Raw genomic sequence first — 26,289 nt, forward strand, 5'->3', positions numbered from 1 at the left:
GCAGCCCCGCACGGCTGTTAGGGCAGTTTTCACAAAGGCCAGCGGGTTTCTCCGAGCTGCGTCAAGATGACCAAAATAGAGGAGTGGAAACAAAGAGAAAGTGGACCAATCAATACCGGCACCAATGAGGCATGAAGCAGCGGGCGGGGTGCAGCTGGCATTCACACACATTTTCTTTAATGCTAAGAAACATGAAATCTCAGGCAAACAAAGTCATATAACTCACATTTGGTGCTTCTCACATCACACCCACAACACCTAAAATATAAAATTTGGATTTTATTTGTTAAACTGCTGCAACTTAGTCGTATGAATCGAAAATGAAAATGGAAGATGATTTATTTTTGCAGCTAAGTTTGATAATGTGGTGACATAAAGGGTCAGTCACTGAGGCTGATCTCCAGTTAATCGATTGTGTTGTGCCTTTAAAATGAGCTTGTTTTTTCTTCTTCTTCTTCTTCTGTGGTTTTTGTGAGGGCCGAACACCGTTGTTGTTCTGCTGGTTGAGGGCTGCGTTGGTGTGCTGCTCTTTCTACAACCTCAACCTAATAATTTGTGCCATTTACCCAAAGTAGCGTTGCCACACAAAAACGATTGTCTCTTTTCACCAAAAAAAGGAAAAGTGGAAATCTGAAAAATATTGCGTTCATATTACATTTATATACAACCCCATATATTCTGGTATTCCTAAATAAAACCCAGAGCAACCAACTTGACCTTCAGAGGTCAAGTCCAATGATTTATATTGAATAATAAATTACATGTCATTTGATCTTAGTTCACAAGTAGCTGCTCTCTGACTGGGGATTGTCCTGGATTATCAGCAAAATAAAAGCATAATTAATTTCAACCTCAGATAGATAGATAGATAGATAGATAGATAGATAGATAGATAGATAGATAGATAGATAGATAGATAGATAGATAGATAGATAGATAGATAGATAGATAGATAGATGGATGGATGGATGGATGGATGGATGGATGGATGGATGGATGGATGGATGGAGGATGGATGGATGGATGGATGGATGGATGGATGGATAGATAGATAGATAGATAGATAGATAGATAGATAGATAGATAGATAGATAGATAGATAGATAGATAGATAGATAGATAGATAGATAGATAGAAGATAGATAGATAGATAGATAGATAGATAGATAGATAGATAGATAGATAGATAGATAGATAGATAGATAGATAGATAGATAGATAGATAGATAGATAGATAGATAGATAGATAGATAGATAGATAGATAGATAGATTGATCACCAAACAGAATCGTTTTTTTGAATAAAATAATGAGAAAACGAACACAGTATGTAAAAACTTTCTGAAGAAAGAAGGATTTGCTCCAAATGTTTTTCATTTTGCAGGAGCAGACTAATTATCTGTTTGCAGACAGTACACTGAGCAGAACACACATTATAAAAAACACTGTTCGCGTTTATCTTAATACGCCCACGTACGCGCAGTTGCGAACATTTATCGCGTGTCAAAGGTGAAATCCCCGCATAGCCGCGCTGTGATTATGCGAGGGATTGGAAAAACATCTGCTCGAATAAAGAGCGTAAAGGCTTTTTACACGGCGCCGAACACAGAGGCTGTGATTGAGTCACTCTCTGACATTGCTTTTGTGTCCAACTGCAGTGTGCCGAGCCAGAACACTCCTAATAAACGCTAGTCTCCAGGACTTACTGGAAACAAGTTGCAGCAGCCAGTCCGACCCACTCAGCATTACTGAGTAGATAATTGGTTGCCAGTTGCCCCCCTTGACAGAGCCATGCGATGGAGGAGGAAGATTGCCGCTGATCGGCTGCAGACAATAGGCAGCCACTTGTTTAAATAACTTTGATGGGAGGCAACGTCTCATTAGGCGCCGCGCCGAATCAGCACCTCGACGGCTTCGTTCTGACAGCCATCAGCCGGGCTCAGCCGACCCCCTGACATTACCTCTGTATACAATCACTGACCTCCTGCCGTCCATCTGTTATCAGAACAGGTTGTAATCCTCTGCATGCAGGCTGAACGAGCGCGGCGCTGTGCAACCCGGCACTGATTCACCGACCGCTTCTGTGTGAAATACACAGCAAACTGCATATCAGGGCAGTCAGTCTGAACACTGGGATCAAGTCATTTCAATATGATGATTGATGTCGTGATTTTTAATAAAATCCTGGTTTTTGTTCAACAGTAAATCAAGCTCCAAGTTCACTAGGGTTGTAAAAATGGGAATGCTACAAGTCGTGTTTTACTGAGATCTTTGCCTGTTGGTGTTTTATGTCATGCTGTATCTCAAATGAGATATTTGAAGCTGTGAAGTCCCGGGCGCTGAAGGCTGTGAGATGGATGAGCATTGTTTTGGACTTTGCACTACTGAGTTGGGAAGCAGAACTGGATTGTTTCCCTGATGTACTGGACCATGGCCGTCGTGATATGCTATTTGTGTAATTTCAGCTGCTTATTGGAGTTACGCCATTACGGCTCGGAAAGCGGACGGATTGCGGTCCAAGCACATTTTACGGAAGAACTGATGTTAATCAATTCCAGTCGTGAGCATTTAATAATTGTTTTTTTTTTTAAGTTCCTCATTATTAACATATTGCACAAGAAGCATTTCATAAATATGTTCAAAACATACAGATGTATCTCTTAACTTCTGAATCTCACAGGAGTGAAAATAACTCAATTATCATATTTTCTGGACTATAAGAGCCTTTAGTTCTATCAAAAAACATAAAACTATGTTTTTTCATAGAAAAATATCATTCTGGAGAAAAAGAGCATCAAAGAGTGGTTCAGTTTCTACATGCAGGGGACATCCTGAGGCAAATTATTACAAAAAAAACAAACAAATATTTTTCACAAAGTATTAAATACTTTTTTAAGAAAAACGTCCTGCACGTTTTTGCTGTTTTTCCACTGTAGTTAAGTAACATGCGATCCAGATAAAACGACAACAACAAAAAACCCAAATGTGTCCATTAATCATACTTCATTTGTTTCCTGTTTACTGTTAGGATTCCTTGGCTTGTTACCAACATTTGAAGTGAATTTCACATTAATATCTAGAAATAGCTTAACCGAGAAAACATGTTGGCACGTTGGATATTTATTTCATTGTAGTCTGACAGATGCTTCAAACATAGGCTCTATTTGGCCTGAAGAACAAAATTATTCTGGTTACAAACATGGATAAAATGAGAGAGCTGCATGCCAACTCATATTCATTTTCGACTTTACTTTCAGTTAGCTTAAGGAGAGACTTACAAAATGTTAAAACGTGTCCTATAAATACGTTTTGTGTATTTTGCAGCGGCTGAAGGGTTGCAGAGCGTGGCTGACCACACTGCGGCAAAGTTCAATCAAAGTAAATAAAAGTAGTGGATTTTCTCCACAGAAAACATTTGAACTTTTCCAATTTACACTTGGACTGTCCTTTTATTTATCAAAGTCTTTGGCCCTGGATGGATTTGTTCTAACTCTGCTTCTTTGTCTTTTGTACTCGTGGAGAAAGAAGGAAAAATAAATAAATAAAAATAAAAATCAGCCCAAGGAGTATTTCGCTCTGCTCTCTCTGCTGAGATGTGCTTACAGTAATTACATTGCACCTATAGCAAAACTTCAAATGTAATCAAAAGGACTTTTTATATGAAAGATGAAGCAATAAATTCAAACTTTAGATTATGTTTTTTCACTCCCACTCGATTGCTACTCCTACTCCACACTTTGTGATGAAGTACTTTTTCTTCCTTTTTTTAAACAATAAAAACCTTCTTTCGCAAATCAGCCGTGAATTAAATGGCCTGTGACACGTGTCCGCACAATCCATCACTTTTTAATGTTTGTACGACGTTTTGGCCTGAGTGTAGTCTTAGCCTGTTTCTCACGTTGGCTCTGCCAGTGTCCAGAACGTCTCCAACAGCCACAGCAACCTTCTGCACATACATATATATATTTAAATAAAGCGTACATTAGCCTGGGGCAGTTGTGTCTGGTGGCATGCTCACTGTTTTGTCTCAACCTTAGAACCACACTGAAATTGTTTGAGGCAAAGATTTCAATTGAATGTGACTCTTCACCGCTCAAAGTGTTGCTAAGCTTTTAACTTGGTCAGCTCGACTAATAACTTCATGTCCGTTAAACTGAGAGCGGCAACCTAAAGCAAACCCGTTAAGCTACGAATCCCAATAATTGTCCTTGACTCTCTTCTATTCTCACAGTTTGCTTTGTTAGTTTGCCTTGTTCTATTTTTAAAAAGCTCTCTGGCAACTGGAAATGTGATCATATGGTTATTTTATTCTATTCAATCCCATAACTATATCATTTTTGTGTTGTTGTTGTAGCTACCAGAGAATATTTTCTATTCAGCTTTTTCAAGCAAGTTTGCACCTTGAGGTCCAGCAGTTTATCTTCACACTTACACCACTAAAAATATTTGCTCAGTCCTCCATGCTCACCAATTTAGGCGATCATAAAATGTTCTTGGTCAAAAGTGTGTAAAAACAAAAACCTAGGCATGAAAACTGCAGCAGAAATATTTGTAAAAGAACAAGAGGCTCTTACTCTGTGACAGGACGTTGCTGTAAAATGAGTCCTTTCATAAAATTTTCTTGCCGCTACACTAAACCCGGGCAATTGCTATTGATTTCATAACATCGTGGAAACAAACGCAACCGACTACTGCTGAAAAATTACATAGTGGGGAACAAAAACTGTGTGAAAGTAGAACTGCTGAAAACTGAACTCCAAATCTCATGTGGTCTTCAGGTTAGCGCAACGATGTTGTTTACCTGAGTGGAGTTTGTTTACCTGAGTGGAGTTTGTTTACCTGAGTGGAGTTGGCCCCCACCTTCTTCAAATCAGACAAAAATGGTGTCAAATATTTGTGCTTCGTTTGCAGCACAAAGCTCCAACTTCACTCAAGTATCAAGAAAATATGTTTTTTGGTCATTTTTCCACCATCTTAACTCATCCGCTAAGCTAACTCTTGATGCTACAGTAGCCCATGTGGGAAGCCATGTCGTTGGCCCCTAATGATCGTGGACCAATTCTCAATGTCCACTAAGACATATTGAACATGCTAAATGGCCAGTACTTGCACAGCACCTCATCAAGCACCGATGCCACCAGGTGACCGAAGTCTCTTCCCCCTGGACTGAGATAGTCTGAGCAGGGATTTGAACTGGCAACTTACCAATTACAGAACAAACTCAGCCTGACAGAACGCTCTTACTGAGGCGACTCGTCCAACATCAGCCTCTGACCTAACAAACGCTTTCCTAGAAGAAAGGTCAAAATAAAACCTTGTAAAACGCCTCCCAAAGAAGCACTTTAAAACCTTTTGGATATTATTAAACCTCATGTGCGCGCAAAGCCAATTTCTATTTCTAACTAGGATTTTGATGGCAGGATTCGTATTTAACCAACACCAGAATCCTCAAGGTGTGCTTTCTCCTTGTTAAGAGCGTTGTTGGTATTACGCGATCCTCACTTCTTGATTACGGTTTCTCAGCTTCACAGCCAGAATGGTCAACAACGCAGCACAGCGTTGAGCAAGCGGTTCACTTATGATAAGCTATAATAAGCTTGGAGCTTTGAGACAGACAAGCCACGCTAGGACATTTGGAGGAGAAGCACAGATTAGGCAGGAACAACTCCACTCCAGCCACTGAGGATTTATCTGCTCGGTAAATTAAAACTATTTAAAAACGAGACTCTTAAATATGTGAAACCAGTTAATCCGTCAAAGTCTGCAACATTTACTTTTATCGAGAGAGAAAGTAATTCCGCAAAACTGAGGTTTTAGCACTTTTCTTTATATTATACAATATATTTCTATATAGTAATTGTTCTCGCTTTACTTTGCTTTAAAAGGTAACGATACAGCTGATGTTGTTTACTGACTAATGCTCTGCAGCAAACTCCTGAGGCCTGAAGGAGCAAAACAGCCACGTTTACTGGTTAAATTACACGGAGGCTTCAGCATGTATAAAAGCATACTACACCTCCGACTTTTATTCAAAAACAACTTTAAAAGTTGAATCCTTTTACTTCCACTTCACAATTATGCACTAGTGTGCGCCGATTAAATCCCGGTAATATGCGGTTTATGGCTGCGACGCTTAAAAATTATGAAAAAGGATAAATGCTTTTGCGAGGCACTGTAAATGTGAAATGTTTACCGGGCCCCTCTAACAAGATGAGTGTGGCGTTATCGTTTATTTCTGAATGCGCTTGAGCTCCAGACCTGTGTTTCGCTCCCAACAATCATTGCAAGGTGTCACCTCGGGGTCTGGGAAACTTAATTAGGAGGTAATCTTCAGATTTATCTCAAAGGAAATAGTCATTTGCCGTAGCTAATAAACACTTTTCCTTTTTCTTTTTTTTCCCTTCTTCCCCCCGCCCCTCCGCTCTCGTCCGCTGCAGGAGCCTGCACTGCGTTTGACCTCTGCGATTAACATTCGGCTTCTGCAGCTTATTCACCGTCAAACTGTGAAACTAGATTTAGTGAGGGGGAGAGAGAGAGAGAGAGAGAAAAAACAACAACAACAAAAACAACACACATTAAAGTAATAAACTCTGAGCCACTAATGACTCATTTGGCTCTTTGCGAAAATACCAGGTCCCCTGGAGCAACATGTAGCACACAGCAGAACCATAAAGAAGGTTTTGGTTTACAACACAAGTTGTCTGTGTGTGTGTGTGTGTGCTCGTGCTCAATTGGCTGAAATGTGATTTGGTGCTGATTATTGGATTGCAGGTTGCTGCCGACTCGCTCATTTCCCTTGCGTCAGGCGCTTCCCCCTGTTGCCATAGAAACGGTTATCACTCAAAAACGAACCTTCAGAGCGACGGAAGATCGCAACTTTTTTTTTTTTTTTAAAACGGAAAGACATTATTTGTGATGTAAAATGCTCCAAATGATTTCAGTTGATAATTTTTCATTCATTTATTTTCTCGCGTCCCAAGTGAGGCCCGAGCGTCCGCAGCGGAGTTACAGGTAGCGCCGTCAGCGGTAATATTCCTCAAGATTACAGATCCAATCTTAATCTGTCCTCTATCTCTCCTTTAAGAGACGCCGGCTCTTCATATCTGATGGCCGCGTTGTGCTTAATAAACAAGCTACGACTGCAGGAGGGAGGGGCACTTTTGGGGATAAACAAATTAACAAAGCTATTCACAGCCTTTGCAACACCAGGGGGTATGGGAGGAGTGGAAAGAGGGCAGCAGAGGAAGAAGAAGAAGAAAAGAGGACTGCCTTCACTAATCACTACAGGGGGCACGCGCTGCAATCACTTAGGCAAGGCATTATCTCAGCAATCATGCATCGTCCTATTGTTGTGTTAATTAGAAACTTTAATATGAGCCATAATATTGTTGCCTCCTTATTTGCCCAGTTACTCAACCCCCCCCCCCCCCCCCCCCCAAAATGAATAAAGAACCCACATAACTTAACGGAGACGGCACTAAAAGGCTGCAAATAAATCCGAGGAGGAGCGACTTAGAGCGCTGCCGCGCCAACGTGTTCGGAATTGGCCGCAGAAGGCCCGACGGCGACTCCGGCGACTCCGGCGAACACTCTGGGTTTTGTGGAGGGGCGTGTAAGATCAGCGGCGAGCTCTGTTGCACGCAGGAAGGATTGTTGCGAGCGCAAGGCAGACTTTGGCCCGACGTCGCAAAGAAAACCGCGGAAGAGATCTGCCAAATGCAACAGCTGCGCTAACATGTTTTTTTGTTTTTGTTTTGTTTTTTGTTTTTTTTACCGAGGGGGAAGAGTGAGGCCAACGCTGAGATGTTTGATTCCAGCTTGGCACAAACTATAAGGGAATATTTCATATTTATATTAAATGTCTGGAGCGCCCAGATTCAGTTAGCAGACTTTGGAGTGCGAAACTGACAGGGAGTCACTATTTATCCGTTTCACTTAAAACAAACACATAAAAAACAAACACACACAAAACTTACATCAATTCTATTATTGCTATGTAAGGCAAAACATTCTCCACATTTCTGATTTACATTAAGCCAAAGGTGAAAGTTCATTTGCCACTACATATATCAGTGCCAGTGAGCAAAGTCCCAAATGTTTGATCATGACTACGTCACAATACAACCTTCATCTCGACTTTTTGGTGAGCCTGAAAATCCTCGTGGATTTCAATTTTCTTGACAAGAAAAGGCTTCAGTGAAATAAATGAACATTTATTAGGGACACAGACAAAGATGGGAGTCAGCATTTTTGCTCAAATAATCATAAATAAAGAAAACATGGAAGCGGCTAAAGTTCAGGATGACAGCGAAGCTTTGCAAACTCAAAGACTCCAAACTGATTACAAGACATGAATTGTGTCATAAAAACCGTCCAGAAGTTGCCATTAAATATTATCAGTCTGATTCTTATTAAACATTTTGTCCAAATCTAAACAAAAACAGATGAAATAGAGATTTTTTTTTTAAGCTGCTACTACTTTAGTATATCTTGGTCGATTTTTGACAGATCCCAATCGTAATTTGTCTCGGAAACTGATTTTTTTGATTAGTAATAAATAATAATTTTTAATCTGTCAGAGATATAATGATTTTAGGCAAAAAAAGCCAAAAGTTTAAGAAAATGACTATCAATAAAGCAGAGTATTGACAGAATGTAAATCAGCATGCTACTCCTGTTGCAACGTGGCAGACAAGAGGACTCTGCAGAAGAAGAAGCTATTATTTATGTATTGAATCATTTTTATGGTGTCATAGATCCCTGAAAACTGCTTGTTTTCAACGTAAAACACAATGAATTGAAAAGAAATTAAACATAAAATCTTTTTCTTATTTTTTTCACGGCGCTAACATATTTAGCATTCAACAACTGCCCACCTCGGTGCATGAGGTCAGCCCGATATGCGGCGAATATATTCGGAATAAATTATTACGCACTCAAAGCAGAATAAATGATTTTCTTTTGAATTGCATTATGATAATGGGAATAAATCCTCCGCTTACATTTGATTTAATGAGGGACTGACTTGAAATCAATAAATCCAGGAGAAATCTGAATGGTTATTTGATGATGGCGAGGAAAATGTAAAACCACACGGGGGTAAATTCTCTTTCTCCCGTTGCCGTCACCGGCTCCTCGTTAATTCATTAAAGTCGCAGAATCATTATGTAATGAACCTAATCATGTGGCGGCCTGCGTCCCACCCCCCCCCCCCCCGACAAAGACATTAAGCCTGTGACCGACATGAATTTCGCATCTCGCTTCTTGATTTTTGTTGATTTACAGGCGAACATGTCGTCGACGCTCGCATCAAGTGCGTCTCGGCGCGATCGCCTCGGTGACGTCAACCGGAAGATCAATCACCAGCAAACGGGAGAGGAGCATGACACCAATTAAAAGGTGGTGTCATCTCCAAGTCATCGCTCACACTTCTCGCTGATGCACTAATTACCGGGGCTGGGACATTAATGGAATAGCATGGCTCAGCCTGGGGATTAATCTGCATGGATTCGCCTGGGTGTGTGTGATGTCTGCCTGTTACGTGCGTGTATGTGTGTGTGATTAATGCAAACCCCTGCCCGCTCCAGGCCCGACCTTGAGCACCACCACAGGAGGGAAATGAACTGGCAAGGTGAAGAGGTTGGGATACCTGCGGATGGGGCCGCGAAGGTGGGGGCCAAACAGCCGAGGTGGAGGGGCCCGATCAAGGTCAAGGAAAACCGGGGAGCCGATGTAACGGGGAAGGATACACCACCGGGTGTGACTCAGGATGTTTTATTTACAGAAGAAATGAAGTTAAGGTTTAGGGATCTGATGACGTCGTGTGCGATGTTTCATAAACGTATTCGTATAATTTGTGTTTTTATATGTTTTTTCAGGCTGGGGATACGTGACGAACCAAAGCATTGAGTCATTTTGCAAAGAGGAAGGAAAAGGCAGTTTGAACTAGAAGTTACACCAACTAGTCGACTTTTAGACCTCTCCATTTTGAGACTAAATTCTAGACTAAATAGTATCTAAACTAAATTTAGATGATGATAAAAACTACTTGACAATAATAAAATAAAAATAAAATGACAATAACTTCTCAGGTTATTGCTCCTAAGAACAGTTGCAAACAGCATCAAGAAGGAGTATTGCTCACAAATTTTATTTTACATGATTTATATATTATTATTTGTGTTTTTCCTCTCTCTTTATATCGAAAACTGGATGACAAAAGTCTCCAGTCTGGTGCTTTGGCCTCAACTATCCCAATTTTGTTTGCGGAGATTTCAACACTTATTTTATTTGTTGTTTATTTATTTTGGATCCTTAAAATGTCTTCCACTTCCAGTGTTTAATGTTCAGTGGAATTTCAAGTTTATCAATCTATGAGAATGCGTAACCTTCCTTTGGAGCATAATTGAGTCATTTCAAAGACTTCAGAGCTACATGACCTTTCAAAAAAAAAAACATCCCTGAACTCCTGAACGTGCAAATTATAGTACAGAGATTTACGCATTGTGCAACGGAGTAAGAAAGAGTCGTTCATTTAGTTTTTAACAGAATTCAAATCAAAATAACCAGAAAAAAACCCAGTAAATTCATAGTGAATCTGACCTTGACTGACTGCATCAATATGCCTGTAATAAATGTTTTGCATTATTAACTCCCACTTAATATTATTATGAAAGTTTTAAATAAAAACATACATTCATAATGTGTTTTTTTTCCTCATTAAAACAGTAATAAAAGAACATAATGACGCCTTTTAATTCTGTACCTAAACATGTCTGTAGTGGTTTCCAGTTGTAAATAATTATGAACACATTTAAGTAACCAGTTTCCTATTGCTTTGTGACACTTTTGGTTTAGCTGTTTCAACTGGACGCTTCAGTGAAACTCCAAATGCTCATCTTTTATTTTGAAATAACCTGTACCCCAGCAACATTATTTCCCAGTAAGCACGTAACAACCAAACTTAATTGGTTTTTGTTTCATTCGGTTTGGCAATTAAAGAACAAAATAAAGGGATGTAAAAAAAATAATAATAATAATAAAAATTGCAACATACTGTATTAATGGCATTTTTCATGCTGTGGTTAATAGAAACAGATCAAAATGACAGGTTCAAGTAATAAGACCAAAAACGAATGAAATTTTTGATTGCATTGAGTATTAGGTAAATTGCAACAAAAATATCTAAATATTAGTAAAGAAGTGTAAAGTCATGAAGTCTTAGGACGAACATGGACTGCATAAGATATAAAAAATACACAAGATTGTCATGAATTTAATGAGAAAGTTGTTTGTGTGCTATATGGGCATTGATGTGGCCGTGTGTGTGTGTGTGTGAGGGGTGGAGACAAACACTAAATGAACCTTTGCACACGTGTGTGTGTTTGTGTGGAGTCATCACAGGATAATTACTGGTTTTCAGTGCTTTGGTCTGGGACGGCTAATTTGCAATTTAAAGTATTCTACAAGGAGTCACGTTTGGAATACAATACTGCTTGAAAACAACAGCGGATGAATTTCAGCCGCCTGGCTCTTAACGCACATCGATCGCGCCGCTGTTGTTTATTTCTCTTTGTTTGTCCCTGTATTTCTTCACCAGAAGAAGTCCGGATTAAAATGAAAAAAAAAAAATTAAACCTTCCTGTGTACGTGATTCTTTCCCGGAAATTTAATGTGCCACTTTACCAGCAGGGCTCCAACGAACCTCATCAGCCAAAAGGTCCAACAATTCAGCGGTGACTCACCAATGACATATGTGAGCAGCAGGGCCAGCGTGAGGGTCAGCAGGGAGGCAGACAGGGCTGTGCACTTCCAGTTGCAGCAGCGGTGAGGCTTGTTGAAGGTAAACAGCGGCCTGGTCACGCTGCTGCGAGGAAGCGGCCGCGGCGGCGGGGAGTACACGGTCCCAGAAGTCAGAGGGTATCCCTGCCCCGCGCCTGACAGGAGGGCTGATGAACCTGAGCCCTGCTTGAACAGGAAATGTCTGCAGGGGGAGGAAAACACAGAGAAAGAGACTTCACTCTATTGAAGCTGGCGACGTCTGTAAAGGCGTAAAGTCATTTCTTGAATTTCTGAAATGATCAGAGGCCTTTTTAGAGATTCCGAGAACTTAAACGGGAACATTTTACAGTATAACTTGGGGAGGAAAAGGATCGCGGCAAAAAATACAAATCCCTTTCAAATCATCCCTTAATCCATTGCTTACACATGTTCTTTGTGTCTCGTGGTGCCGTGAAAGGAGTCAAAATGTTGGGTTGAGGTTGATCAACCAGCATTATCAAGATTGTTTATGGATGTGCAAACAAAATCACAGCAACGGAAGATAAAATTACCATTTAAAAGTTACATCTTAAAGGAAAAGAAAAAGAAAAAAAAAACCCAAAAACCCACAAAACGAGAGAGATGAATTCTTTATCTGCCAAGTCTTCAGGCAACCCCTCTTTTGAATTTCCTTTGCTATGGTCCAAACTCTGTTACTGTTGAAGGACTGTTTTTAAATAACAATAATTAGAAATAAGAGTAGGCTGCAGAGGGAAAGTATTCTTATTTAAATAAGAAATAATCAAAAGGTTTCATACGATTCAGTTCTGCAGTTTATGGAAGCTGGTTAGTAGAGTTCACATCTACCGTCTGGGAGTTTGAGTCAAAACACCTCGCTCTAGCTGCAGCACCTTCTGGCATCCTGGGTTTGGTGACTGAACAGCATCATCTCGTAAAACAGAATTCATTATTAAGCAACACAAAAAACGACAGCATCCAGTTCAGGGTTTAAATCTGTAATTGATTACTGGGAGTCAAATCTTTTTAATAGTGAAACTCGGGGCTAACCAGCGTGCACAAGTGTGAAGTGGCTTTGGTGAACCGCTATGTACTAAACAACGGGCCTGTCGGATGTGAATGTGACTGTATTTATCAGAAGTAACGAGCTGAAACGGACGAAAAGCTGTTCAGGTGAGGCGGGTTCTCATCAAGTTGCAGATGCAGATCCAGAAGTCTTTCATCAAAACTGGGAAACAAAATATTGACGTCGGCCATGCCAGAGGTTGTATCCCCCAGTGGGCTTACAACGCGCCTGCCGGCCTTGGAGGTGAGCTTGCTGAATTTTAGAGCAGACAAAAAGTAAGTCTACTCCCTTTTTTCCATTTCTGCATCTGTTTTTGCCTTGGTAAAGTGGAGGAAGAGCACAGAATCACCTGAACTTCGTAAACGCTCCACACAGCTGCTACCTCGGCGCCTTGTGCGCCATGTTTGCCTTCGGAGCGCTCGAGAATCAGCCCCTGGTCGTCGAGGTACCGGCTCTACTACTGCGATTGGATGTCGGCTCTTTGAGGGGAGGTGTTCAGCAAGCTGTCAATTAATTACTGTCCTCATCTTGTATGGTAGGAGCTGTTTTTGCATCTTGTGTTCCACAAACTACACGCCACATGGGACCGCCGTCTGCATCTTCCTAAAGTAGATTACAGTCGGAAGTTGGGAACAGTCACAGTCGCTGTGCAGGTCTATCTAGGACAGCGGTTCAATGCTTCACCAATTACTCTAGCAAGACACAAGCGTCTCTCTTTTTTTTTTTTTCCTCAGGTATCGTGTGTCTTATTCGGATTCTATTTATGTAAATCTGCACTCGGTGGAATTAAGTCTCACTCTGAGCTACGCCTGGATGAAACTCATTTAAAGGGCCCTGAAGGTGGGAGATTTTAGTCGAGACCCCTCTGCTCCTATCTTTTCTTCTTTTTTTTCTTCTCATCCACACAATGTTAGGTTCAGGCATCAAACAGAAAAACTGTCTGTCCCAGTTTGCTAATGCACAGCACTCCGGCCCTCCTGAACCTTAACCTGTCAAATCAGCTTTCCCTAAATGTGTAGAAATTGGTAATTTGGGGGGAACTGTTAATATCCCACATGCTGTGCAACACTTGTGTGCTTTTAGTCAAACTGGGCTTTTTAAAAGGTAAGGGATAGGTCATCAAAAATTTATAAAGGTGGTTACAATCAACGGGAAGCAGTGGAAGGGAAACGCAGTGGGATTCCTTTTGCAATTTATAATATTCTCCCTAATACATTCTGGGACTAGGGAATTTGTAGCAGTGTTAATACCCAGCAACCTTTAAAAAAAAAAAAAAAAAAAAAAAAAAAAAAAAAAAAAATATATATATATATATATATATGTATATATATACAGTTTATATATGTACATATATACATATATATATATATATATATATATATATATATATTTTGTCACATTGTAAACACAAACTTTAGTGTTATTTTATGTGATACACCCACAGAAACTATCACAACATTGAAAATTACACATGGTTTTATATGGATGCATAGATTTCACAAGTAGGTAAAAATGTTCAGTTAACAGAGATGCCTTCGAGTTGTGAATGGAAAGACTAGGAGCTTCTTAAAGAGACAGAGGACAATTTCCGAGTGCCAAATTGTAAAGTCAAATTAGTTCTGTTCACTTGATTGAATTTGTACCAAATCAAGGTAACATAACAACTTGATTGTGCAACAAGATGCCACTATATGTGTGCCAGGAAGATGCACAATGGCACCCCTTTAAGATCAACGAATACCCCAGATAGGCTGGGATAAAGGGGTTCAAAGCAGGGGTAAGTTATAAAATAGATTCTTAAGTGGTAAACGTCTGACCGAGCACTGCTATCTTCAATCAAAATGTAGGGGTTTGGTCTACTAAGCATTGGTCTTCAACATAAGTGTAGCAGATTTTCACAGTTTAGGTGGGAGGTTCTATCAGCAAGTCTGACATCAGCTGTGCTTTTCACTAATGTACATTTACGGAAGGCCGTAAAAGTCCGCAGGTCGCATTCTACTGACAGAAGCTGTAAGCCAAAACAGTTGTTTGTATACATAAAGTGCCATTAGATTTTCTTAAAGGTTGCAAGCAAATTTAATCACCAGGATTTGCTCAGATGTAGTCGCTACAGGACCTCCAACCTAATCCAGAAATCAGATCTGAACCATCGAATGTAAAGTTTCAGAACCGCTGATCTGCGTTGGAGCATCCCAACAAAATATATGTATGTTGTATGTTGATGTGAATAAATTCAACTTAAGTCAATTAAGTTTTCAAATATTTTATATCGGAATACACCCCCCCCCCCCCCATAAACCACTACGCAGGTTTGCTCTGGCAAATTCCCAAGAAAATCAAACTTTTCTGAAAACACACCATAAATTTAGCAGTCATAAAATATTAAACCTCCTGCTCTTATCCCGCCCAAGTCCTTCATCCTTTGAGGAACCCCAGATTTAACCAGGGGGCTTCTCTGGTGCAACCTTATGAGCCACCACTGCAATGCAGAGCAGCAATAATATGAAACAGATTGAAATAGCGCTGGCACACACGGATCAATGACTTACCTATTCCCTTTGACACATCAAAGCAACTACTTAAGTTATAAGGCTGTTAGATGAAGATGGGGCTCATTTTCATTATGAAATGTCTTAGACAGTAGATGAAGATAGGGGACTGAGCTGAAGGGCAATTAATCTGGGTACCATTTCATCTATATTGTGTTTAGATAATGGAGGGCAGAGGCTCGGCGGTGGCGGATGAGGGAGCACAAGAATGGGTGGAGGGGGGGAGGGGGTCAATTCTCCACTTTTCCAATTTGGAAAAGTGGATCTAGGCAGAAAATTAATAGAAGCGCCAGCTTATTGTGGCCACAACTAGAATGGTTACGTTGGGGGTAAACCCTTTGAATACTTGCTTTTTCTTTTTATGGCTGTGTTTTTATGGTTCCCAATCATTATAACAAATGAAAACAATATTTCTGAGCTCCTTGAATTTCACAGACAACATGATTGCCCCGGGTTACGGCGAGCTCTCCGGGGGGTTAATGCTGCTTTCAAGTGGGGGGCCGCCGCGTGCGTTAGAGTGTAACTCTGTGCGCACCGTGAAGAGATGAGAGGTCGCGGCGCTGCTCGGTCTCTGAAGAACAGGCCATTAAAGCGAGGTCAGCCACCGACGTGGCAGCATCACCGGACGCCGTGTCCTCGTAATAACCAAACTGCATACACCTCATCGACTCATTTGGTCGCATTCAGCCTCGAAGACTCGTCTTATTAAAAAGCTCTGCAGGGTTCCAGTATGGAGCTTAGATGGTCCATGTTAATATACGTCCTAGGGTGAAAAATACCCCAAAAAATCTACATATTTTGTACAGCTTTTCTTTTCAAATGCAACTTTATAACCGTAAACTGCATTTCTTTTACTTAAATTGAATGCAAAAGACATATTTATCTGGGGAGAGGGAAGCCTCTTTGTTTAGGCTGTTGCTCCTGCTGCCCTGATGAACAACACATAATGGCTGGATGGATGTTTGGTTTAGTTTAGTCTATCCTCATGTAAAATTCAGTACAACAAAAGATCTGCAGAAATTACCTAATTAGTACACCGGGGTTTAGGGTAATGTCTGTAAAACATATTAACCTCCTTGCCTGTTTACTGTTTTTGTTGCTGTTGCTTTGTTTTTTTTTTTTTTTGAAATAACATTTGGCTTTTTTGACCAAAAAACCTTCTGTTATTCTCAAAGTGAAAACTTATTTCTACAAAATAATGAAGATGAAATAAAATATTTACGATAACATAAGTGACTGCATGAATTTTCACCCTTCAGGTCAGTCAACACCAGACAGGTCTCCATCGGGTTTGCACGATGGACGAGGCAAGTTTCCATTCTTCTTAGCAAAACCATTCAAGATCTGTCAGGTTGGCTGTAAACGGAGGTTCCCAGGTCAATTCTAAATGAGATTGAGGACTGGGCTTTGACTGGACTAGTCCAGAACATCCACCGCATTGGCAAACTTCTTCAACAACGTCTTTCTCATTTCCAGTCGCTCGTAAAACTTTGTGGACAAACAGCTGTTGCTCTGGTTCTTCACCAGTCAGAGTGTCTCTCCCCACGCAACCATGATGACCTGGTGTCCTCTCTCCTTCGTCTCCGTCCAACAAGGTCACCCAGGGTGTGAGGATGTCCTGATCTCATGAGGATTCACACATACTTCATATTCCGTCCATTTCTTGCTGATGGTTTGAGCAGAAATCCTCATTTGTTGTAGAGACTTTTTTCTATCCATCCCCTGACTTAAAACTTTTCAATAACTTTTTCTCTGTTTTGCTTGAATTGCTCTTTTGTCTTGGAAGCCAGGAATGCTGTTCAGGGATACAGGGATTATAGTTTGAACTATGATCCCTTGAGACACACTCATTGCACTACGGGGATCCTCATTCCACCCACAGTGAGACCATTTGGCTGGACCTCTGTTGACTCAACTCAGTCTCTATACACAATCACGTTTTTATTAATGAGTCACTCTTGTAGAAATCCATTTACACTTTGACATTAAAAATTTTAGATCTTTTCTCATTTTTGTAAAAACAAAAAATATAAATATAGAAAATCAAAGGGAGTGAGTGCTTCATATAGGAACCATAGCTGCTCTGTGAAATCCTTAGAGGTTTGTTGGAGAACAAACAGTGTCATGAAGACCCAGGAACGGGGAAGGCGGGTCAGGAAAAAAGTTGGGAAGAATTTCAAACCAGGGTTAGGTTCTAAAAAACAACACCGCAAGCTTGGAGAGTCTCACGGAGCACCAAGTAATCCATCATCTGAGTGTCGGAACAGTATGGCGCAAGTACAAAACTTACAAGACATTGCTGTCCATTTAAGGGAAACACTTCAAACAGAAAAGCAGCCAAGAGCCCAACTGTGACTGTAAAATACGGCCGTCGCATCATCAGCTCTGGCTGCAGAAACTGCTGATGGGACACCCATTGGTGGCGCCCGGCGCAAATTTAGGACTTCTGGAAGAATCTAAAGAGAGGCAGCCATCGTTGAAAGGCAATAAGTCCCACGCAGTTTTTAACAAATCATAAAAGAGACAAAGTGTACGTGGAAGAAGTTACTGTGGTCAGTTGAGACTGAAAAGTTGGTGAAACGGGGAAAACATGGTTGTTTGCAGCGTCATGCTGTGGAAATATTATCTATGGGACAACGAATGACGCTAAACACAGAAAGAAAACCTATTAGAAGAACATCTAAAACCAAATTCAGTCTTAAAATGGCGATAGTTTAGATCAAAGCACATTCACATGTTACAATGACCCAAAACCCATCCAGCTGGTAATCTTTGGAAAGACTTGAAGCATTATGTCCTCCAAAACTAACAAAGCTTGAGCTACTTTGGAAAGAAGGATTTTCGTCTCTAGATGTGCAAAGCTGGCTGGGAGAGAGACGTCACAATTAGATCAACGCAGCGTCGCTCGCAGAATTTTATCTGATGAAGTAACTCTGTGTAGTTCTATTACGTAACCCCTATTGGCTCCACAAAAAACTTGCGATAGGACTTAAAGTTGAAGAAAGTCCAGTGGTTATGCAAACTTTATGAAACCACCAGAAAGGGAAGTAAAGTTTGGAATTGTGAAAAACCGAAAGTAAAAAAGAAAATGCCTCCCGTCGAGCCGAGTCTGTTCTGGTTTCTGTGTGTGCTTGCCTTTCAGTGAGTCTTTAGTGTGGCCCTGTGGCTAAAACAGATAACGTCCATCCCTCACTGTCTGCCTCCTGTCCTTTCTCCATCCAGCCGTTCAGCGCCCGCTGAAGGCTGCGAGTCTGATGTGGGACACAGGAGGCTGCACAGGCAGCCACCGCACACCTTAGGGTCAACGCTAGTTCATCTCTGAAAGGCCAGAGATAAACCCGAGGAAACAAACACGCACGTGGAAAGAAACAAACAAACAAAAAAAAACATGCTGAATGCTAGATTTTTTTTAGGCCACTGCAGCAGCCTGGGACTATTGTGTCTGTTTTAACGCGCAGCTGAAAGTGGATTAATTAAGCAGGAGAGTAAAAAGATGCATGTAGAGCCCCTCTCCTTCTTGTGTGGTGCTTTTTAAAACGGCTTCACGCTTCTTGCTGGATCCCCCGCCTTTGATCTTCGCCAGAGAATATATAGGGGCGATGCCCAGGAAAAGCTCTGAGTTCTTATCGGAGGGCAGATTTCCCCCGAGACGGGAAGAAAATGAGAGCTCCTGCTCTCCAGGAGGTCGGCCTCCGCGGGCCCGGCGGCTGTCTCAACCTGGATAAGTGTAAATGGTCCTTGTTTGTGTTTGCGTGGGTGGAGGTCTTTGTTCGCAGAATACAAAGTGTCTGGATTTTGATTTGGCTGTGCACAGTCGCTGTAACGATTACTCGAGCTGCTTGATTTATTTATATACCTTAAATTTTTGACCGGCTTCAGGAAACACTTGGTCAGGGAGTCGTCTTGTTGTCATGATCCTGCGCCGGGTTCATTTTAGATGTTGTGTCTGTGTGCGTTGCTCACTTTTGATTTACATTCGTGTTTCTAATCGTTGTTTAACTGGTCTAGCCATGTTTAGTTTCATTTTTATTCCTTCTTTGACTTGGGTTTTCTTGTTTATTCTCGTGTTCCGCTTTTTGTGCTTTTGAGTTTGGTTGTCTTTGGTGTCATTTTATTTTTTTACTTATAGTTTCCTTGAGTTCCGGTTCTTCTCCAGTGTTTATGCTCTGCCTCTTTCCTCCCCCTCCTTTCACAGATGTTTTCCATCTCCTGATTTCCTTCTGATTAGTTCGTCTGGCTCCACTGTCACTTCCCCACACCCGGCCTCGGTATTTAAGCCTCCTTGATTTCCTTTTCATTATTGTTCTCCAATGTGTCCATCATGGTGTCCTTTCTGATTTAGTTTCTCCCCGAGTCATTTTATTGTAAGTGTCTTAATTATTTTACCAAAGCATTCGTCTTGCCACAGTATGTATCTGCTTTGGAGTTTTCTTCCAGCCACAATTATGTTTATTTTACAAAACAAAAAAAGTTATAATAAGGAATATTGATTCAAGAATCATGCTGTTGACACTCAAAGTATTATAATAGTTATTTATAACCAGTTTACCTATAAGGAATCGCACTAGTCTATACACTGAGTCTATAGTTTGTTTCCCTATACTATTGTGCTATTATGTCAAATCAACTTTTTTGAGCTTGACATCATGTTGTAATATTATTACCTCACCAAAAACAAACCTGGAATGTTTCCTTGATTCTTTAATGCTTGTTTGAGAACACAGCCCTGCGACAGACTGTGTTGCCAGTCTGTCATAGGGCAACACAGAAACAAACAACCATGCACACACACACGCTCACACCTAGGGAGAATTTAGAGAGGCTAATTAACCTAACAGTCATGTTTTTGGACTGTGGGAGGAAGCCGGAGAACCCGGAGAGAACCCACGCATGCACAAGGAGAACATGCGACCTCCGTGCAGAAAGACCCCGGCCGGGAATCGAACCCAGAATCATCTTGGTGCAAGGCAACAGTGCTACCAACTGCGCCACTGTGCTTGAAGTCATGCGTGTTCCTTTAAGTCATGTTTGTTATATATATATAAAAATGTTTTACATGGGAAACACATAACAATGTCCCTTTACAGGAAACGGTGGGAGAGGAAAAGAAAGGAACAATCAAGGTCAAGTTAGCCACCATAGATTCATTAACCTTCGCCATCTCTGTTCCCCCAAAATAAAATGCATTCCTCAGTTTGCTCCAAAATTATACTATTGAGTTGTCTTTCGTCCTTGGCGCTGCTGATGGAGAAATTCTTGACACAAAGGCATTGAAGGACTGCTGGAATAAACAAACTGGTGGAAATTTGAAGGATATTTGGCAGAACTTGATCAGTCCGGGTCCGACTCATTGCCAAGGGCGTTCATAAAAAATGTGTTTGTGACGTTATGCAACCCGGGTCCAAGACGAAGGTGCAATTCTTTAAACACCAAAACTTTCTGAGCTAGTTCTACAATTTAGACACGCAGTGCCAATGGCAAATTCCAAGAATCCTCCAGAATTATACAATCAGACAATTTCTTTAAAAAAAACATCGACAGGCATCAAAAATTCTTCATCTCAGGATCACAATTTTGCGTAAAAAGTCACATGAAGACCTGCTTCACGTGTCCTGTCCAAACAGTTCAACGATGTGTCAAAGAGTCACATTTAAAAAATGTCCTCAATGAAAAGACAGCAACTGAGGGAGTCTTGTCTGGACTAATAAAAGGAAGAGCTCAAGTCCTTTCCTAACAGTTCCAAGATTTGTCATGCCTCCTAACACACACAGTGTGAGGCCCAGCCAGATATATTGAATATCCATAACTGCATCCGTCCACGACGACAGGACAGCCTCTCCAGAAACATAACGAATGTTCAGCCAAAAACGAAAATCCATGCGCACTTCAAACATTCTTAATCTCAGCCGACGCAACGTCAATACATTTCAATATGGATTCATCAAACACGAATCAAGGATAATGGAAGCGCACTTGACAACACAAGACTTTATCCCCTTTTTTTTTCTTTACACCACCCTCATCCTTATTAAGGTCACAGCGTCACTTATAATTCTGTTAGTGTGAGCCTCTGTGTCAGGTTTGTAAATACTTGACAAATCGTTAATCTTGTGGCTCAGATTGAGCTGATAGAACTGTGAGGGCTGCAGTGGAAATATGAAATCATTAGATTATCAGAGTGTCTAAGAACATGACAAAGGGCAGAGGGAGAGAGAGAGAGAGAGAGAGAGAGAGAGAGAGGAGAGGGTGAATATTAAATCCAGCCAGAAACAGTTAAGCAGCGAAGACTTTGTCAAAAGCCTGATAGGAAAGAGCCAATAATGTCTGAATTATGTTATAGAAGGACACTATTCTATTGACTATGAATGTGATTACATTTTATGGCTTAGAACTAATAGCACACTTTCAAATAAAACTTATTTGACTATAAAGTCCCAAATGCAGAAAATGTATCGCTGCAAAAAAAAAAAAAAAAAAAAAAAAAAAAAACATCACCCTATAGAGGCGATGTAGGAATGATGGTTCGTAATCGCGTCTCTCGTTGGGAGGAAGTGCTTTTCTGGCCTGCAAATATTGGCTGAACAATCTGAACGGCAGAGAAAAAAAAAAGATAATGAATTTTGTTTAAGTCGTATTTTCATTAAGAGCAAACACACACACTCACAGAAGAGCACACAAAAGTACTGTAATTACACTACAGCCATGACAAGCTTCTCTCTTTGATACTCGCGTCTGGACAATGATTAATTTAAATTCTCACAGAATCTAATTTTATTCTTCCTTTCCTTTAAATGAGGTGTGATCTAATTATGGCCCTAATGCATAACTTATTAAAACTTCTTCTCGTGGCGTGGCAGCCTGCCAATCTCGGCCCGTTCTCATAACACCAGGATTCAGCCGCGCCGCCAGAGCCCCTCATCAAACATGCAAACAGATTCAGTTGCACCTTTGCTGCCTCCCCTTCTCCAAAGCAGCCTCAAAGAGGAAGAAGAAGAGGAAGAAGGATAGGAAAATAATTTTTGAGGGGGGATAAATTATTTCTCGTGCGGCCTCAATTCCGTTTGATGGGACGGCATTCCTTCAGCGCGTCTCAGAAACTCCACTTCTGGAGTATTTAAAACCAAATGCAGGTGTCATGAATAATCTATCGGCGGCAGCGGTGGGAGAAACAACTGAAATCCTCTGGAAAACTGGAGCTTTGTCACGACTTTGATGGCGCGCTAAAAAGCCCGGTAAAAATGCCTCGAATTACTGAGGGGCTGATCTGCCGAAAGTTGTGCTGCAAGTTACAGGCGAGGAAGAGGGTTTTTAACTCTCCCAATTATCGCTTGGACCTTACTTAGCCAAGCAAAAATCGCAGGTAATGGAGATAAATCCTTTATATATTTATTATTATCTATATTTATTCATTTTTCAGTGAATCTGCTGGGGTTTATAACAATACAAGTATGTTTAATTAAGTATGCGAAGCTCAGAATCCTTATAAATACCTGTTTATATCCATACAGCCAACTTGGGAGCGAAAACACTGCACATTTGTCTTCTAAATCACGGCACGTAGGAAAGGCGTTTTTAATTTGTTCCCCTTCTCACAGGCTGAGGAAAAGCAATGTTTGGCTTTTCGGAGAACAGGAGTGGCTGCATTGGTTTTCTTCACAAACCCATATGTAAACTGTACACACTTAAAAATGCTTAAAGTTAAAAGGTGCCATTATGTGCATGGAGTTATCGGACAGCCAAGTAACTGTGTCACCTTCAGTTGTTTTGACAGTTTTGAAAACAAATTCATCCAAATTTGGTGCTTTTTTTTTTTGCAACTCCAAAGCTGGCATGTGATTTGGAAAATTCAGTGACTGTAACTCAGTTTCCTGTGTGCATATAATCACATGCTATCTTCGCATGTACATTTAATAAGATGTTTATTTCATCTATTTATCACTTTCTAACTGTTTAATTTGTCAAAAAACAGTTAAATAATATTGTGAAGAACAATTTTTGTCTTCTGCACAAAAAAGTGGAATATTATTAAGAAGCTCACCATGACAGATGATCATGTTCTAGTATAAATCGACTCTTGGACTTTGAGATTTTTCTTTCAAAGTTCCTCAGCACTTCTGCTCACCTTCGACAAACTGTGTTATTTATTCTCAACAAATCCTTCCTCAGTCAAAAGTCTCTCCTAATGATTGTTTTTCTGCTATTCCAAGCCGCTTTGTATCATTTTGCTCTTAGAAAAGCTGCCTTCCACTACATTGGACTCTCCTTTTCAACAAAATAAAAAAACCAATAAAATCATGAAGGTTAATCGCTCTCTTTTCTTTCTATCCTTAATTGACAATCATACGGTTCAAAGTTGAAGGTTTGTGATGTGATCATGTTCAGAGGGAAATTGCTTTTATCCTAATAAACCATTGCATGTGGTAAAAATAATCAGAATGTGCAAAGCAACTTCTTGCCGGCCGTTAGGCAGTTTTTGCGAAAAGGAAAATATTTTGTCATGTGAAGCCTTTAATTTTACTCCATATCCCGCTAGGTCATCAAACATCCGAACAGGCCATGAAAAGAAGTCTCCATTTTCAGAGACTCTTATTAACTTTTAGCTCTTCTTCCAGTTTGACTCTCAGGAAACAGTGAAGCAGCTCAGACTCGGGAATATCTGCCTCGAAGATAATAATGTAGATAATGTAATAATACATGTCATAAATTATGAAGTTTAGGTTCGACGCTGACCAACTTTAGATGTGCTTTTTTTCTAGCTATGAACTGTTGTAAACTGTACGTTTCTTATTTTATTGATACCTTTTTTTAAGTGCATCAATACCTTTGGCACGCTTAAATAGAAAGCTTTAAGATATTAAAGGAGAAGTATTATGTATTTTTCAGGCACATATTGCCATTTAATAGCACAGCCACGTAACTATGTTAACTTCAGCTGTTTTAAAGATGCAACATACATCAAATATGACTTCACGACATTTAACGCCTTGAAATTGGACATCTTTAAAAACTCCTGCTCTTTCCTACACTCCGCCTCCAGGAAGTCATCACAACATGGCTGCTCTACCTGAAAGGATCTCGGGTTGTTTGAGTTGAGTTGTTTTGCCTTTGTTTATCTCTGTGTTCCTCAGTTTCTTTCCAATAGATCCCTCTTGTTTCTGTTTTACTTTAGTTCAGTCTTTCCTCATTGATTCCAGTCAACTGGGTCGTCCTATTGCTCCAGCATTCATTTAACCACCGCTTTCTAATTCCTCATCGGTGGTTCCTCCTGTTTAACCCCTGCTTCCTTGCTGCTTCCCCTTGCTGTCATGCTGGCTTTTTGTTACTGGATTCTTGCATTCCGTGGTTCTCGCTTGTCTTCTCTTTCCACCAAATCTTCACTTCTTCTTCTTCGTCTCTGTCGCTCCTGCATTTGGAGCAGTTTCACTGAGAACTAGCTCTCACAATGAGCTCAGCAGATGCGCAGGTATGCTAGGTGTTTGCTAATTGCTGCTGGCTAGTCTGAAGGAGCCAAGTGAGGGAGGGCTGATCTGTAATGCGGAAGCTCGGAAACCCAGGCTTTTTATGCAGCTCAAAGGATTTCTTGAAAATGCATGAAAGAATCAGGGCAACATTCAAAGTGTGCATTTGAAGAGAAAATAACTGCATAAGATGACATAAGAGAAAAGGTAAAAGATGGAAAATTAAGGATTGTTTTGGTTTTTATTCCTGCTATTAGCCTTTGGTACCTTTGGCAATTTTATATTTGTCTTTTTTTATTTTACTAAACTTAATATTATTTTCTATTATTTATCTACCTGTGAGGTTTTTTGTGAAGCACTTTGGTCAGATCAGGCTGTTGGAAATGTTGACTTGACTTTATGTTGAGCTAAAAAAAATGCTTATTTTACATCTCGCCGCCCCTTTCACAAGTGCTGATCCGATCCACTGGAACCAACATAAGCTCTTTTGGAATATTTCAGAACATTAGTTTCCTGAAGCAAACACTTGTATTTTACTATTCTGGAAGAGAAAATAGAAGTAGCAAAATGGTCGATGCCCACTTCCCACCAGCATTTAATCAGACATTGCATCCAATCCAGTAGTCCATTTGTCATCATCCCACTTTCCCCCTTTTGAAAGAAACTATAAAATTTATGCTCCTGCTGTTGACTGACTTTTCTTCAATACAAGAAGCCTCTTTAGTCTGTTAAAAGGAATGCCTTTAATCAAGTGAGTTGAAGGATTTGTCTGTATCGTTCAAAAATCCCATCAACCGCTTCTACTGGCGCTCTTGTCCTCCTCCTCTGCGACACAAAAGCTGCATTTGTTGCGTTCTGTTACCTGGTCTCTAGGGGGATGTTGCTGTTGAGCACCCAGCTGTTGTGAAGCTGCGCCTGGTCTGTTGCCGAGCTGTTGTCTGCCCCCTGGCCGCCCTGGCCGCTCTGACACCGCGTCGGCATGGTCTTCCTCTGCAGGCTGACTTGAGTGTAAGGAGCCGGGCGGGCGCAAGTGCAGGCGTGGGGCGGCGGCGGCGGCGGGGGGAGCGGACGAAAAGTAAACTGGCCACCTGGACTGCTGGGCAGCTCTGCTTATAGACACCGAGTGGCAAAAGAAACGGGGGAAGGAGAGGAGGGGGACAGGAGAGAAATAAACACAGGTTTATTAGGAGCACCGTATCATAAATTACAAATAAAAGCAGAATGTTAGTTGACAGTTTATTGTTATTACGCTGATTGAAGGACATAAATCAGCTTAAAACGGTCCCTGTCCGGTGCTTTCCCCAACCTACCTGCTTTGATACACTTCCAGCCGCCCTATAAATAGATTTTTGGCCGGCTGCAGCATTGAGCAGTCTTTAAAGAGCTAACAGCTCTGGCTTAATCCGCAGCCGCCAGCCCAAACTACCCATGTGATGTTT

General features: G+C 40.8%; 1 protein-coding gene across 1 annotated transcript in view; it reads right to left on the bottom strand.

Annotated features, from left to right (window-relative positions):
- The window catches only part of tenm1 (teneurin transmembrane protein 1), a 250,841-nt gene that overhangs the window by 138,410 nt on the left and 86,142 nt on the right, over positions 1 to 26,289 (bottom strand). The window contains exons 4-5 of the mRNA XM_055034529.1: positions 25,713 to 25,956; positions 11,744 to 11,982 (exon numbers count right to left, since the gene is read on the bottom strand). Of these exons, the coding sequence (XP_054890504.1) occupies positions 11,744 to 11,982; positions 25,713 to 25,956 (483 nt within the window). The remainder of the gene's footprint in view (positions 1 to 11,743; positions 11,983 to 25,712; positions 25,957 to 26,289) is intronic.

The sequence above is a fragment of the Poeciliopsis prolifica genome, unplaced genomic scaffold (genome assembly GCF_027474105.1).
Source record: "Poeciliopsis prolifica strain line A6 unplaced genomic scaffold, Auburn_PproV2 SCAFFOLD009, whole genome shotgun sequence".
Taxonomy (NCBI): Eukaryota; Metazoa; Chordata; class Actinopteri; order Cyprinodontiformes; family Poeciliidae; genus Poeciliopsis; species Poeciliopsis prolifica.